Source organism: Urocitellus parryii, chromosome 5 (assembly GCF_045843805.1).
Source record: "Urocitellus parryii isolate mUroPar1 chromosome 5, mUroPar1.hap1, whole genome shotgun sequence".
NCBI classification, from domain to species: domain Eukaryota; kingdom Metazoa; phylum Chordata; class Mammalia; order Rodentia; family Sciuridae; genus Urocitellus; species Urocitellus parryii.
This window is the reverse complement of record NC_135535.1, coordinates 99080175-99097744: the sequence shown is the minus strand read 5'-3', so window position 1 is coordinate 99097744 and position 17570 is coordinate 99080175. Positions and strand designations below refer to the sequence as shown.

The 17570-nt window shown below is 33.2% G+C and overlaps 1 protein-coding gene across 1 annotated transcript; it reads right to left on the bottom strand.

The window, feature by feature from the left end:
• Positions 1 to 9196: 9196 nt before the first annotated feature.
• Positions 9197 to 17486, bottom strand: Magohb (mago homolog B, exon junction complex subunit). Its single transcript, XM_026410879.2, has 5 exons — positions 17339 to 17486; positions 15413 to 15471; positions 14665 to 14775; positions 11935 to 12017; positions 9197 to 10216 (listed from the first exon to the last, which is right to left on the bottom strand). Exons 1-5 carry the CDS (start codon positions 17430 to 17432, stop codon positions 10117 to 10119), a joined length of 447 nt encoding a protein of 148 aa, XP_026266664.1. The 5' UTR covers positions 17433 to 17486; the 3' UTR covers positions 9197 to 10116.
• Positions 17487 to 17570: the final 84 nt, after the last annotated feature.

The following is a 17570-nucleotide window of genomic DNA, read 5'->3' as shown; positions in this document are numbered from 1 at the left end:
GTAGAAAGAGACATTATTACCCTATTACATAAGTATATAGGGTATATATGTCCTATATACCCTATACACATAGTGTAATAATCTATGTATGATTACATTACTGGAGTGACTCTGAACCATGTACAGCCAGAAGAATGAGAAGTTGTGCTCCATTTGTGTACTATGTGTCAAAATGCATTCTACTGTAAAATAAATAAATAAATAAATTTAAAATAAAAATTCTGTTTAAGTCATTTATGCACCTAGTTAATCACTGTCAGGGTTATTAAAAAATATAAAGAGAAAAATCCATGAATAGATTATGCTCCTATTGGCCCAGCCAATTTTGCTTAAAATGTTCAATATATATATGCAAATGTTAGGCCAAATTGTTTCTACCTCAAACCACCAAAACACTTATAAATTGTCAATTAAAATAAAACTGTCAAATCACAGTATTCTGAAAGCACTTTTAAACTGTCAATTCAAAGCATTCTGAAAAATAAAAATACCTTTGCTTTTTAAAAACTTCCATGTTCTTGTAAGAAGACAAGAATGGTATGAATATGCCTTGTATACAATCAGAAATATGAAAAAATGTCCTCTATGTGTAATATGAAATGTAATACATTCTGCAGCCATAGGTAACAAATTAGAATAAAAATAAAATTTATCTAGCTTTAAGACCTGCTTAATATACATAAAAAACTTACACATGATCTGGCATACATATAAAAAATACTTATATTGCATGACTATACCAGTGTTTCTCCAAGTATATTGCAGACACTATCAGCAAAATAATTATTCAAGGATTAATATTGCAAACTGTTTTAGATTCCAGTGCCCTGTACAAAATGTAATAAATAAAAATCTCTTGGGTTGAAGCCCAAACACCTGCATTTTCAATCCCAAATAATTTCATGTACATGAAGATTTTCTGAATAATTTTCCAGTGTGTGACGATGACAGAAACGAGTCTATGTAAAAATAAAATTTGTCAATAGGCATTCATCAGTTAACATGAGTAAAAGATTCAATCTAGTAATGGATATCAATATAGAAATAAGTAGTAAATATTTAAAATTTACTTTGCATCTTAATCAGTTCAATAAGATTACATCCATGAAATAGCAAATACAAAAAAATTGCACATGTAACTGTATTCTTTTCTAAGTTTTTTAATGTACAAATTTTTCTAAATTGAATTATTCATGTTTTCTCTAGTTTCCTAAGAAAAAGATCTTTCTTTAAATTCTTCAAGATGGATAATATTTAAATCATTAGACCCAAATTAAAATTAAAAAACTTCCCAAATCCCTCTTCCTTTATTTTGATAGCAAAGAGCAAAACTCATAGCATATTGAGAAAGAGAAAATGGTAAACTTCAGTTTTCATATCTTTCAGAGTTAATGCAATTCTAATGCAATCAATAAATACTTGCCTACCAATCTCAATCTCATGTCCAGCCATTTGTAATTAAATACCATATCTCTAGAATAAGTGGGATAAAGTACAAAGCTCTGAGGAAATAAAGGCAGATGTTACCTGTATTTGTGCCATGTAGTGATGCAGATGAAGGCAACTGAACCAAAAATGAGGAATAAGTAGGCCTTTTCAGTCCTGGATCCCTTAGAGACAGTAAGACAAAAAGCAGAAATGAATTACTTCTAAATGACACTCCAACTCAAAAAGTTCCACCCCTCCTCTTGACCAAAGTGATAAAAGGAAATCATATGGTAAACGCTGATGTTAACGGAAAAGAAAGATGGTCATGAGTTATATATTCCTCCACTTGAATTAACCAACAACTTGGTACTCTGAAAAATATTCAAAACATTCAAAATCAGCATTTGGGGACTGAAAAGACAGAGGAATACATCTTTGGGAAAAACAAGAAAATATATTTTTAAAAATCCAACTACTAGTAAAAAGTTATGACTAAAAAATCTACATATAAATATATACGTATTTGTGAGAAACGTTATATCTAAATTCTTTAGCTCTTAATTTAAACATTAGTCTTTCTGTTAAAAACTTCCTCTTGTTATTATTTCTCTTACTACTTGGGAATTTTTTTTTCTTTTTTCATTTATATTTATTGTAGATAAACACATTTTAGAAATTACTTCAAAACATTTACATTCCCATCATAAAAAATTTTGGTGTGTATTCTTATAACTTTTATCCATGTTATATTCACTATTAAATTTGATATCTTTCCACACACAGCATTTTTTATCAATTTCTAATAAACAATAAGTATTTCCTTATTTAGAAATACTTATCTAAAACATGATTTTTAAAACCATATATAATTATTATCAACATGGATATAAAAAATATTTCAGTAATACATTACTATTGGATATTTAGGTTACCTCCAATTTTTTTTTGTTTTGGGTTTTGTTTTTTTCTTTTTTGCTGGTATCAAAAAAATATATTGAGGTCAAAGAGTATTACTATCATTTATATATATATATATATATATATATATATATATATATATATAACATATATATACATATATATATAATACCATATTATAATGAATCTTATTCTTACTTGAAAAAATTTACCTCTACAAATTTTCAGCAAGGCCTCCCTTTTTCACATATGCAGAACACTTAAAAACAATCCATTAAGGCTGCAATGTAGCTGTCATAGAGCACTTGCCTAACAACCATAGAGCCCTGAGTTCAATCCCCAGAAACTTGAGAAGAGAACCAAAAAAAAGGAGAAAAGAAATTCATTTCTATAACTATTATTAAGAGCCAGATGAAGTTCATTTCCATTTGATCCGGCTTTTAAAATCTTCTGACTTTGGTTCTATGAAACCAATTTAAATTGTTTTTCACTGTCACTCAGCTTTGCTTCTGACACCTCCATTTCCCCTTCTCCTTTCTCCTTGTATGTGTGTTTACCTGAACTATATGCCATAAACCTAAAAAAATAAAATAAAATAAAATAAATTGTTTTTCAAATCAAATGATGGTTGCTAATAGAGTGTGGGGATGTGGAGTGAGGGGGAGAATAGAAGGCAAAATGGATTATGCGGAGACAAACCCCATCCATACTTTGTTTAGTTCTAACCAAATCCCTTGCTTATTCTTTTCTTCCTTCACCAACCTCTAGTCAGCACTGAACCATTATTCTTCAGAGGGTCTCCATATTCTTCACTTTGGTCATTCCTCCCATCTTTCCTCCAAACTACTTCAGACAGTATACTACGTGTTCTAACCCCTTGGATATAGTCTAAGTTGTGCTACCTGTCTTGTGTGTGTGTGTGTGTGTGTGTGTGTGTGTGTGTGTGTTTGTTTGTTTGTTTCCACCTTCCCTACTTGTGTCCTGAGACAATCCTTGGTCTCTGAATTACTACTGAAGTCTGCCACTTGTCATCATGCCCCAGAAGTTGGATAAAATATCTACTAGAGACTCATTTAATTCAACAATGTAAGCAGAGTTTTAAGGTAAACCAGAATATTGCTGCTTGGCATTTTCTTCTCCATTGCTAATCCTTGGTTTTCTCAACCAGATAAAGAAGATTCCTAGCCTTCTATCTCGAAGTCAAAAAAGTAAAGAAGGAAAACTCTGCTGAGAAAAGCTAGAGAGTGAGGGTAGAGGAAGTTATAGTGGTAACTGAGAAAGTGGCAGAGACACTGTGCATAGCCATATTGAAACCTCCCAACACTGGCAGTTGTATATTATTATTATCCCCGCTTTACAAATAAAGAAACTATTATTAAAAGGTTACTTGACCTAAGAACACATTATTGCCAATTCTTTTTTTTTTTTAATAACAACATTGACTTTTTTTTTTTAAGGGGGGAGAGAGAGAGAGAGAGAAAGAGAGAGAGAGAATTTTTTAATATTTATTTTTCAGTTTTCGGTGGACACAACATCTTTATTTTATGTGATGCTGAGAATTGAACCCAGTGACCCATGCATGCCAGGTGAGCACGTTATGGCTTGAGACACATCCCCAGCCCAATTGTCAATTCTTGACCTATGTTTAAAATAAGTCTTGACAATATAGGACATCGATAGACTATGAATTCAGAATGGACTGCAACAAAGCATGAATTTAGGAATCAGGAAAATGTGTTTGAATACCAGTTCTAGCTCTCATGTTCTCTAATTCTCTTAGTTCAAGTCTCTTAGCTCTCTAGGCCTCAGATTCAACACAGTAAAATGGTAGTAATTATTTGCCCTCCAAGGTTGCTGTCAGAATTAAGGCATATAAGTAAAGTGCTTGACTATAACCTAGTATATATAGAGGAGGTGCTCACTGAATTCTAAATATTATTATTACTTGGATTCCAAGATTCAAATTCTTCCTAGTCATAAAAATTTGAATAAATCACTGAATCTGCAAAACTCAGTTTGTTCATGTTTTATATGAGTTTTGCCATTTCATAGCCTTGGAAGAATAAAATGAAATTAGTACTGCAGATGGGATCTCTTGGACTTCAAAAAAAGATGGGATTTTTTGTTTGGTTGGTTGGTTTCCTCTCCTAATTTCTATAAAGTGGAAATACCAGCACTGCAACCCAGAAATGCTAATAGGCTGCTGTGGTTCAAATATGGTTTGTCCCCACGAAAACTCATGTTGAAACTTGGACCCCAACACACTAGTATTGGGATGTAGAAAGCAGTGGGAGGTGTTTGGGTTATGGGATGGAGCCTCATGAATAATTCATGCCTCTCTCATTGGCAAGACTAGTTACTGTCACAGCAGGTTGTTTGAAAACAAGTTCACTCCTGGTGTTCTGTCTTCCATGCACTCCAATTGTCCTCACTTTCTGCCATGAGTTGAAACATCATGAGGCCCTTACCAGAAGTTTTCCAGCCTCCAAATCCGTGAGCCAGAATAAAATTCTTACCCACTCCCAGGTGTTCTGCTATAGTAACATAAAATAAACCAATGCACACTCTTTATCCAACCACATCAAACCTGGAATGCAAGTATTTGGAAGAACAAGGTAAGGACAGCACATAATTTAGGAACTGTAAAACATACAGCAGTATATCACTACTGCTTTAGAAAAACCATTCTATGGCTTCAGATCAGGAAATTTACATTATATTGCCCCATGAAGATATTGGTGACATTAAGGTTTTTTTGCCCATTTTAATTTACATCCACATAGCCAGTGATGGGTGGAGAGTCCTCAGGATGGAGGCTAAAGAAGTCAGAGCACTTTCTTATACTTCTAACATTAAGTTCACAAAGGTGAGTAACATATCTGTCTTATTCACTATTGTAACAGCAGCACAAATAAGAGGCATGATGCCTACCAGTGTGCTTGATGAGCAATGAGATAAATGTTGAGTAAATGACCATAAAATCTAGATTTTTTTCAGTTTTAGAACAGAATGATACAAGTGATTAGAAAGCTACATTGTGTAACGCTCCTCTAAACTCTTTTTCTTACTAAGCTCTAAATTTCTAAAAAAGGCATTTTTTTTTAATGAGAAGACAATTAACTTTTGAAGTAACTTCAGAGAGAACTGATTAAAACTCCTAACATGACTCTTTGATCAAAGCAGCACAAAACTGGAAGTACTAAGCTGTATTATAACAAAATTAATAAAACAAAGATGAAAAATTGGAAGAATGTTTTGAAAGCTCTAGAACTTTGTCTTTCAAATTCACTTTTGCATAAAACATATACATATAAACATGAATATGTATTCATTTATTTTCTGGCTGCTTTGCTGCAAAAGCTTTTGGTTTTTGTTGTTTTGGTTTTTTTTTAATTTGGGAAGCCACATATTTTACTCATTCCTTTCTGGTGATACAGTTAGCCAGAAGCTTTGCACACAGCTTATGATCACACCTTCAGACTTTCCGGTCACACCCTCAAACCTCAATGGTTTTTATCATTTCACAGCTCTATGTAGTTTTTCCTGTCCCAGGCTGAGGTGAAAGATGTCTACCAGCTCACAGGGAATGATGGTCTGAACTACTTTATTGAGAGGAATAACCACTCCTGACCAAGCTTCCCATTTTGTATACTCATCCTCATGACTAATATACCACTGAAAAATACTGTTTCTGAGCTCTTAGAGTAAAAAAACAAGGGCCTCTATTTTGAGATTTCCTGTTACTCTAACCACCTGTCTTTTTTCTATGAAAAAAAAAAAAGATTTCACTGTTCTAGATTTAAATACTCCATATTATCCTAATGGGACCACGAGACCTCAATCAGTAAAAGTAACCAAATAAAGACACCTTCAGAACTAAGGAATAATAATCAAAGAATGGCAAATAAGGATTTCAGATAGCTACTTGGGCTCTGTGCCACTAGTGAATAAAGTCAGTGCACAGATTGACAGAGAAAATAGTTAAGTACCAATCCATAATTAAGATTTTTGATTATTAAATCAGTGTTCAGTAAACTATATCACACAGTTCAGAGAAATGAGACAAGGCAGATACTAAAGACATTGAGCAGTTCTTCAACTTTACTGTTCTTCACTTGGGGAGTTTTCCAAGGCAAACTCTGAGCTCACCTTCAAATCCTCTTACTTTTGGCATTTTACTATTTGGGGGGATTCTTTTATTCTAGCTCTTTATTCATTAAAGCTAGGAATCCAATTATTAAAATAATCATTAGGTATCAGTGGTTGGATTTACAACACACACACCACGTTCACAAGTCTCACCCATCTTAAACCAAGATAAGGTAGTCAAACAATAGGATATCTAAAATGATCTCAGCTAACATTTGTATTCATATTAAAAATGTCCACCTGAATTAACCTAGATTGATCTGTTAGCCAGCTTTGCATAGCTGTGAGCAAAATATCTGACAAGAACAACTTAGGACTTAAGATTATTTCGGCTCACCATTTCAGAGGTCTCAGTCCACAGTCAACTCCATTGCTCTGAGCCCTACGTGAGGCAGAACATCATGATGGAAGGGCATGCAAAGAAAAGTTGCTCGGCTGTGACAGCCAGGAAGCAGAGAAATCAAGAGGAAGAGGCCAGCTACAGAGATGACAAACCTTTCCAGGGCATGCCCCCAGTGACTTACTTCCTCCATAAAGGTCTTACCTCCCAGTAGTCCAAGGATTAATCCACTGATGAGGTCAGAGCCCTCATGATCCAATCATTTTCCTAAAACCACACCTCTGAACATTGCTGCATTGGGGACTATGCAGATTGTGACATGAGACTTTGGAGGGAATTTCCAGATTTAAACACTAACATTATTCATAAAATGCCTGTCTTGCACTCTGTTAGAAGCAGAGGCATAGAACATGGAAAGGCAATCAATCAATCAATCAATCAATCAATCAATCAATAAATATGAGCATAATAAAGCGTGTGAGATCATAAATATTCCCATATTCTCTTGTTTTGTATATGCTGCTTTGGTTGAGCAAAGTTAAAGAGCTCTACTCAAGACTATACATGAGAAATTAGAATCACAGTTACACCACATCCAAAAGACACATCCGTATCTTATGTTCAAATTTGAGATTCTGTGGTATTGAGTATGTACATACGCAAAGATTTGTGGTAATGAAAAAGGTTTCCACAGCAACAAAAATGAATATCACCTGCCTTAAGAGTAAATTACAAAGGCAAATAATCTGAAGGCAGTAAGACTACCAGGTGCTGGCTACTCTAAGGCCTTGAATGCCAAACCATCAATTGGGAAAAAGTTTGATAATTTTGAGAAGTATCTGTATTAAGGGAGGAGGTAAGGGGGAACATGTGTTGGCTGACCTAAGTGCAGAATGTAAATCTAATTTCAAATAAAACTAGTGATATACAAAATTTAACTTTTAAATGAGCATTGACTATCAGCAGCTTACAATCAAGTAAAAGCCAGTTCAAACACACAAGGTATAAGAAAACCACAGATAAAAATACAAGCTATTAATCCTAGTCACCTATTCTCTGATTTTGATCTGAGTATGAGAAATCTTCATAGAGTGGGGATAGAGCAAAATAAGTAAATAAATACTAGAGAGAAGTTAGAGAATGGTTCAGAGTTCATATGTTAACTTTTTTTTCTCCCTAACCATGCTCAATCTTGAGTGGATTGGCTTATTCAACAAAAGCCTCAGACTGCCATTTTGAGAAATAACCAATAACTGTGAGTACCCTAGAAGTTCAGAGCATTTGTTCCTTTCTCTTTGTGTGGACATGTAAGTGAAAGAGAGTTATAACATGTTCTACACTGTACATTCATTAAGGCCTACAATTTGAACAGGAATATTTATTTCCATACAGTAAAACTGAAGATGATGAGTCTTATCTTGCACAATATAGATAAACTGGCTTTCCACAACAAACCTGAAGAGCCATGCATTTTACTTTATTTGTAGAATATATTTTGACATATTAGACATGGAGTATCACTTCCCATTTTTGTGAATGTACATGATGTAGAGTTACACTGGTTGTGTATTCATACATGAACATAGGAAAGTTATGTCCAATTCATTCAAGCCATGCAATTTTGAGCAATGAAATCAGCTGGTGCGCCACTGCCAAAAGTGTAGCCACTAAACATGTATTTACTTACTACTTCATCAAAATTAAACACATATCCCACACACAAACACACACACAGACCTAGCCACTTGATACCACAATTATAAAATTTATAAAACACCAGATTATAAAATCTATAAGATTTATTATAATCTAGAATGACACGTCAGTGTTTACAACATTCTAACTATTTTGTATATTTGAAATTTATTATAATAAAATGTAAAAACAAATTCATTAAATCACTCTATAAATTTAGTTATACTAGGCACATCTCAAGTAATCAGTAGCCACACGTGGCCAGTGGCTACCGTATGGATTGCACATAAACAGAACATTCCCATTACTGCAAATTTTCTTAGAATTGCTGTGCTCCAAGCAAGTTAGAAGCCTGGCAAGCCTTCAGAAGCTCTGCCACTATAAAGTCAATATTACCAGTCCCTGGAGCAAGTGAATAAAAACAACTATCTTGACAGCACAAATTTTAGATTGAGGTTCAGAGGGAGGAGAAACAGAACACCAGGGACCCAGTTACTAAGAGAAATAATGAAAGATGAAGTCTAACAGAAAGAGGTTGAAGGGAAGCGGGAAGCATGATTGGAACCTGTGTTCATTAGGAGTTAAATAAGTATTTATAGATAAACACAAATTTAATACAATTTGTAAAGCTAAAAACTCATTCAGTTCTTAGACACAAACATATGAATAAGAAATAAGGGCATAATCATATGCAGGTGCTAACACACAATGAGGCAAGGAAGGGAAGAATAGAAGTTCACTGGGTTAGACAAAGGGAGATGAAGTGACAGGAGCGGGGATGGAAATAGAAAAAGACAGTAGAATGAATTGGACATAACTTTCCGATATTCATATATGAATACACGACCAGTGTAAATTCACATCATGTATAACCACAAGAATGGGAACTTATGCTCCATGTGTGATATGTCAAAATACACTCTACTATCGTGTATATTTAAAGGGAACAAATTTGAAAAATGAGAAAAAAAAAAATAAGGACATAATCAAAGATGAGTCTGACTACACTTTTTTTTTAACTTTAGAAAATCATTGTTTACATCAAAAAGGTTTAAATGTGAATTATCTTGAGGGATTTGTGATTAATGTATAAAATCCAGAAATTTCTGTAAAAAGTTCTATAAGCACCAAAAAATTAAATCCCACCAGGTATGGAAGAAATAAGAGATCTGTAATTGCCTTTAATATATGGAAATTTGGCCACATATTTCTACCCTAAGAATTTCTGCCATAAGATACATCAACTAGAACAATTTCTTATTATTTTTAAAGTGAATCAGAGATATAGTCTCCTGAAAACAAATAGAACAAAATAAAACCACTATCCAGGCTTTGATGTTTTATTAAAACAAAATTTCAACAAAAGTGACTTTTACTTACAGAATTTAATGTGTATGGGATGTCTAACCCACTTGGTCCCAAGTGAGAAAAATCATTAAGCCTATTCATTTATTTTCAATATTCAGTTTATGTACAAGAAAAACATTTTGTTTCACATTCATAAAAATCCCAGTATTAGAAATGGCAAATAAACCCTCCCTTACCTATCCCTTAGTTAAATATACAAAGAGCTTCAAAAACACAATTTAAATTGGTTTAATCTTGAAGTGTAATCCAATAAGACTGAAAACTAAACATTTCAAGTCCTGTACCAAATAGTAAAATACTCGAAGGCCTTCAGGATCCCTAGAATATAAAAAGGTAAAAGTTACTTTTTAGTCCTAATGAAACATAATTTTATAAATTTCTTAAACAATATAAAAAATCTGTAACAATTCAGTTAATGGAAAGGATAAAGAAAGAATCTTTCTGACAACTAAAATGACAAACTGAATGACAACTAAGAGGAACAAACAATTCCATTTTTTCTGTAAGGAAACATGTAAAGTTTTTTTATTAGTATCATTTATATATATATTTTTTAATATTTATTTTTCAGTTTTCAGTGGACACAACATCTTTTTTTTTTAATATATTTATTCTTTAGTTTTCGGCGGACATAACATCTTTGTTTGTATGTGGTGCTGAGGATCGAACCCGGGCCGCATGCATGCCAGGCGAGTGCACTACCGCTTGAGCCACATCCCCAGCACGACACAATATCTTTATTTTATTTTTATGTGGTGCTGAGGATCGAACCCAGCGCCCTGCGCATGCCAGGCGAGCACGTTACCACTTGAGCCACATCCCCAGCCCTCATTTTTATATTTAAAGTGTTACCTCCTTATGGAAAGTAATAGCTATGTATCATAAAAACATGTAAAGCAAAAAAACATAATACTTATAATACTATAATGCTACCACTCTCATCCAATAATGATAAATATTTTGGTGTTTCTATGTATTTTTTCCCATAACTCTAATCATTCTCTGTCCTTTTGTTTTTTTTTTTTTTGGTATTGTTTCCACAGCATTAAAAAATAAAACACTTCACTTATAATTCTCATTAATTTAAACATTTTCTCCTTGATAAACATTCAGATTATCCCAATTATAAATGTTTCAATGAGCATCTTGATGTGTAATATAGCTTTTCCAGTATTTGAGAATACTTCCAAAAATAGACACTCAGAAATGAAATTATTAGAGCAAAGATGAATGAAAAATACTAATAGTTTCTGCAGCATATTACCAAAATGCAATGCCACATCCTCACCAACTACAGGAAAATATATTTTAAAAGTATCTGTTCGTTCTTTGTGAACACAGTTGTTTGTGTCCAGTGGTTATTATGCATTCATTCTTTTTCCTTTCCTCAAATAAATTTTTATGTAAAGCACAGATTATGTGTCAAGCCCTATAATAACTGAAGATACAAGATTCTCATGGAGCTTATACTCAAATCAGTAAAGCAGACAAACAAGTTATTAAGGTAAGAGGGAAAACAGTAAAAGCACTTTGGGAACATTTTGAGGGAAAGAGGCAAGAAGAAATGGCCTAGATCAGCCAAAGGCAGGAGACACAAAACTTAGGAAGGATAGGTAGCTAAAAGCATTCTTAAGCTATACTGGAAAATATATTTTCAAGTATTAAACCCATGAAACAGAGTAATAATATATGAGTTAACGAGGCTGATATAATCCAATAAGGATTTTCCTTTAAATTTTGTTAACATTATATGCAGATTTTTCTATAAATAGTTAATAAAATCTGGGCATTACTATATAATGTTGGATTAAGGTAATATTTGACACTGAAATACCTTAACTTCTTTGATAGATAAGATACCAAGTCTTTAATGACATAAAAATCAGAATTATCTCTGCATAATAAATTGATAGGATACTACTGAAATAATCTTGGCTCAAAAATGGACTATAGTTGTAAAATGAGCTTTTTAAATAATTTATTAGATAAATTTAATAATTTATGTTAATTTAGCCAAAATGTTTTAACATACTCACTTTGACTGATTTACATCAATAAGAGAACCTATTTTTGATGTGGTAAAAGAAATGTGTTCATCTCCAATTACAATTTCAAGTTCCTAAAAAAAAAAAAAAGAGAGAGAACTATAATTAATATAAAATCTATCCCAGAGATATCTGAATTCTTGCTACAAAAAGATCCCATTTTTAGCTACAAGTTTTCTAGCATTCAACAGAACAGAGGGGAAAAAAAGAAAATCTGTCAGGCATCACTGTCCTTAAAACTAACAGCCTCACTGACTAACTGACTAGTTACAAGCACTATCTCCAATTTTAGAACAAACCAAGAATTGCTTATAGAAGATACTATAAAATAAATCAACACAGAAATGTTTATTATAATGCTAGTAAACACTAGAGATATAACTGGGCATATTTAGTAAAAATAATTATATAGTCTTAAATACATTTTTATTTTTCTCATTTATTTTTTCTCTTTTTTTATTTTTATTAGTGCATTATAGTTGCACATAATGGTGGGATTTGCTACTACATATTCACAGATACAACATAACAATATAATTTGGCCAATTGTCATTTGCCGCAGTCTGGCTGGGCTGTGGCCCTCAACAGTCATTCCCTAGGTTTCCTTTCCCTTTCTTCTTCCATCCCGCTGGTCCCTTTCCTCTACTCTACTGATCTCTCTTCTATATTCATGAGACACAAACCCCAACAAACCTTTCTTTTCTCTTTTCCTTTCTAGTTTCTAAAAATGAGAAAACATGCAAACTTTGACCTTCTGAGTTTCTTATTTTGCTTAACATAATGGTCTCAAGTTCTATCCATTGTCCTGCAACATATTTTCTTTTTTCTTTATGACTAAATACAGCTTCTTTGTGTATACATACCACATTTTCTCTCCATTCATCCACTGACAGACACTTAAGCTAGTTCCATAATTTAGCTATTGTGAATTGTGCTACTATAAACAGGCATGCATGTATCTCTGTAGTATGCCAATCTTTATTCTTTAGGATAAATACTGAGGAGTGGTATAGCTGGGTCATATGGTGGTTTCATTCCTAGTCTTTTGAGGAACTTTCATACTGTTTTTCATACTGGTTATACTAATTTAGAGTCCCAGCAACAGTGTAAAAGTTCGTTTTTCTCCATACCCACTCCAGCATTTATTATTGCATAAGCCCATTTTTAACATTATAAATATATTTTCCCTTTCTACAAGGTTCTACAAATAAAATACATGACATTAATAATAGCTACCACTTTGGTACCTAATATGTTTCAGGCCCTGCTGCTTGAACTTTACATTTTTTGTAATCCCTAAAATAATCTTATAAGTAGGTCTTATTAGCCTTATTTTGTAAATATATAATTTATATATATAAAATTCATAAAACATACAAAAGATTTATAACCACTAATAAGTGATACTACTGACTATAAGACTTAAAGACTAATACACTTTTCTGAATTCACCAATTAAAATTAAGAACTTGTAAAACAAATACAATATAATATAGTTAGTGGTTCCTAGTGTGTATAAATTTTTCTCTATATTGCTTATCAGAAAATCTAAAACTCATAATTAAGGGGCTTCTCTGTAACTAGTTTTTAAGTTAAATTAACAAACAGATGTCACTAAAGAAATTCTAGTTATATACGTAATTACAAAACCTAATTATGCAGAATTTATGGCACATTCCAAATGGAGAATGAAGATTTATCACAAAATTTTTGACCTAAGGATCCAACAGGTAGTTTCTGGAGTATGTCTACTCCTCCCCACTAACCAAAACCCATGAATACATGCTCAAGTGGGTAGATGAAAAACTAGGTTCTCTCCCTGAATCTAAAAGATAAAAAATGTTAGTTGCTAATGTTGCTGTTTTGTAGTACACATGTATAAATGCATAAAACAAACTAAAGTCTAAATTTACTCTTTAAAAGTGATAAAAATGGATAAAATAAACTGTTGACTATTACCTTTACTTTCCTAAACAATGCTCCTTTAAATAGAAGAGTTAAGTTACTGAGTGTCATCATGTTTGATTTCTCCACACTGTTCCTCTAGTCAAAGAAGGTGACATAAAGTACAACTTTAGGAATACACAAAAATGAAATAGAATGTTTCTTCCTTTCATGGGTAGTATCCAATTTTCCAAAAGTTGAAAAGACTTAATCCAGAAAGCAAATCCTTTTACAGAGTGAAATAACACCTTTAAGAGTTCTTCAGACGCCCTTGACAAACATCAATTATTCTGAAGGGAATATGAGAGGCAAATACAATGGTCCGTTTGAACAAAGAAATCCATCAAATCTTTTTCTAGAGCATAAAGGTACAAATAACAACTCTTAAAGTTATAAATCTGAAGAAAGTGAATTTTATATAGTCGTGAGAATCCTAGGTCTCAAATTCCACAAATACAACTTGTACTTATTTCTAATAAGTAAATAAAATATAGTAGAAACCATTAACAACAGAATGAAAGCATCATAACTGTGGTTGGAGTGGCTATGGAAAATACTATTCAGAAAGTTATCTAAATTTAGAACTATGTGCTGACTCCTTTACCACAAGGAAATAACAGAGAAAATGAAGCTAAGTGAAATAAAAGTAGACTATTTACCAGATGCCTACTTAAGTGGAAAACCAAAGAATCAACAAGTAACCCTTATAAAAATAAGAGAAAACAATCATTAACAAAACTTAACATTTATGTATGTGAAGAATCACTAAATACAAACCTGTCGTCCAACCCTGTCAGGGGGAGGCCACAGGGCATCATCTTCTTTTGTAATTTCACTGTCATCAATAATTCTCTTCAGTTCTTCCATTACACTCTTATGTACATATGCCTGAAAATAAATTATAATAAAATTTCACAATGTCCAACTATATCTTTCCATAATTCAACAGGAAATTTAAAAAAGAGTTACAAATTCTGAATTTTCAATTAGAACACCACAGAAAAATTTAATTGTGATTCCAAAAGAACAGGATGACAAACATTTACTCTTCTCAAGAATATTATTTTTTTCTTTACTCTTTTGTCCTTTCCTTTAATATTTACGTCTTCCTATCACAGGCCCCTTTAAAATCCTATATTCTTCCTTTGTAACACGGGGTCAAGTATCTCTGAATAGTTAATGGTGACAACACAGTATCTAAGAGATAAAAAGACAAATCCAATTCCACATCACTGTTAGTATTCTGAACTCTTTTCAGACTATGTTTACATCATGACTATTTATTTTAAATAATGAACAGAGTAAAAAGACAAAGTTAACTGTAAAATGACTTAAATGATAGATTCAAATATCTCATTATTGAGATTACTTTTGTTTACAATCATATCTAATTGAAATGGAAATTTTTCAAACTATAAATTGCCTTTTTCCTTAAAACATAGTCTTAGATTAACTTTTGTAAATTCAACAAAGAGGAAAATGGACCAAAAGTAAAAAAAAAAATTAAGACATTTGAAAATCTTACCTCTTTCCTGATCATGACATCATTTTTGTAATTGCTATTGTTGGCATATCTAAGCTTTCCTGTGAGGAATAGGAAAAAATTCAATGTATAATAGCAAACAATACTAAAAAATAGAAAATTAAAAAATGACACTGTGATTTTGAAGGTAAAGACCATTTTATACTATCAATTTGACTACTATTTGCTCCCTCATAGTGTTAAGATCCATGCTAGTCATAATAATAAATACTTACGGGTAGCCAAATTTTAAAATATTCTGTGCCTTTAATATATGATAGGTCACTTTTAAGGACTATTTAAAGCCATATCATGAACTAGAAAAAGAATCTGAAAAAGGAACATTTCCTTTAAAGTTTTTAATGTATCTGTTTTGGTTCTAAGTACTTTGACCAGAAAATTTAATGCATAAAACAATAAAGTTGGTTTTATTCTCTCACCTATTCACAGTTGAGCAAAGTAAGTTGACCAGGGTCACGCAAGATCTAAATCTACTTTCCTTAATGCTTTTTCTTATCCACTAAAGTGTTCTCTTTTAATTATTTTCCTTCCAATTAATGTATACATATTTATAGTAATTATTTTAGAATATGAATAGGGGTTGGGTGTGCTAGCTCTCTCCTATAATCCCAGAGGCTTAGGAGACTGAGAAAGGAGGATCCAAGTTCAAAGCCACCTCAGCAACTTGGACCTTATCTTAAAATAAAAAATAAAGAGGGCAATGGCTCAGTGGTTAAGCACCCCCTGGTAACAACAACAACAACAAAAAAAATTGTAAATAAGATGCACATAAACTATGTGCTGTTCCTCAATAAAACTGATCAGTTTATCAGCTGGTGTATATTTAACTGTAATCCATCACAACTTTTTTACTGGCTACTGCACACAATCCCACAAGGCGAGTCAGTTGCCCAAGCACAGCTATGATGTGATCCTGATCCTCTACAATGACAGGTTAACCTAAAGAGATGTACTATTTGGGAACTGCAATTTTCATGACTCATTATCATAACTAATGTTAAGTAAGTGAAGCGATGTGGTGGCAGACTAAATACATGAGAATCACTGTTTTAACACGAAATTTCCCTGATAATACTAGGGTGATTAACTTATGTACCTAGCTAAAAGTGATTTGGACAAGCTATCTGGTGTCAATAAAAATCCACGCAGCTGAACTGTCCTATTGCAGGTAGACAGAGTTCAATATACAGTAACATTCTTTAAATATCAAAGACAGTACTGCTGTACACTACAGGCTAATGATACTCTCCCAGTCGGATTTTTTTTCCTTCCCTCAGAAGCCAAGAAAATCTCTTATTCCAAAACTCATCTCACGTTGTCTATCATTTAAAGCTTTTTCTCACTCCCTCCGGTAGGCCTAACTTCTCCCTATCCCACCCTTCTCTACATTTTTGGTATTCTTAATGCATCTGCATGGTGAAAAACTGTATTTAAGTACTTAAAACACGTCCATTTGTTTATATGATGGGCTCCTCTATAAAGACCTTAATACACCACCTGAATGAATAAGTAGTCCCATTTTATGCAACTTTGGAACAACACTTGAGGCCGGTTTTCTTAACAATGTTAAAACTTTTAAGTTGATAACGATATGGCTTTTGAAGTCCCTTTTAGTGCGCGGACTGTAGGATTAGAACTAATGTAGGTTCAACTTTTTAATACGTGGCATCGTCTGCTTTTATGAATTAATTTACAGCAATTAATTCTCTTTTATTCACAAAACAACTTAGGCCTTCTATAGCCTTAAGCGACACACACACACACACTTTATTATTTTTTCTTCGCCAGGAGTAGTGGCCATTGTTATCCCATTCATGCCCGAGGTTCGCTCACTCTACCCGCCTCGCCTCCTCGTCCGTCTCTCATCCAGATTCCCCTTTCCCATCATTGACCCCGTCCACTGCTCACCGTCCGGCCGAAACTCGAACTCTAGAAACTCGTGTCCAAACTTGCCCTTGTGCCCTACGTAGTAGCGCAGGTAGAAATCACTAGCCATAGACATTTTGGTCTCCCGGAAGCCCACCGAAAGCTTGGCCAGCGTGCCGCCTAGCGCTTGTCAGTGACGTCAGTCGCACAGATAAGTGCGTCACTGCAGCCGCGTCTCTTCCGCCTCCGGAACTCCGGGAGAAAAGCTTGAAAG

Excerpts from the sequence above, each read along its gene's own strand:
- Magohb (XM_026410879.2), bottom strand. The coding sequence starts at position 17,432 with ATGTCTATGGCTAGTGATTTCTACCTGCGCTACTACGTAGGGCACAAG. Across the intron at positions 15,472-17,338 it reads GTTCGAGTTTCGGCCGGACG|GAAAGCTTAGATATGCCAAC; the intron begins GTGAGCAGTGGA and ends TATTCCTCACAG. Across the intron at positions 12,018-14,664 it reads CTGACAGGGTTGGACGACAG|GAACTTGAAATTGTAATTGG; the intron begins GTTTGTATTTAG and ends TTTTTTTTTTAG.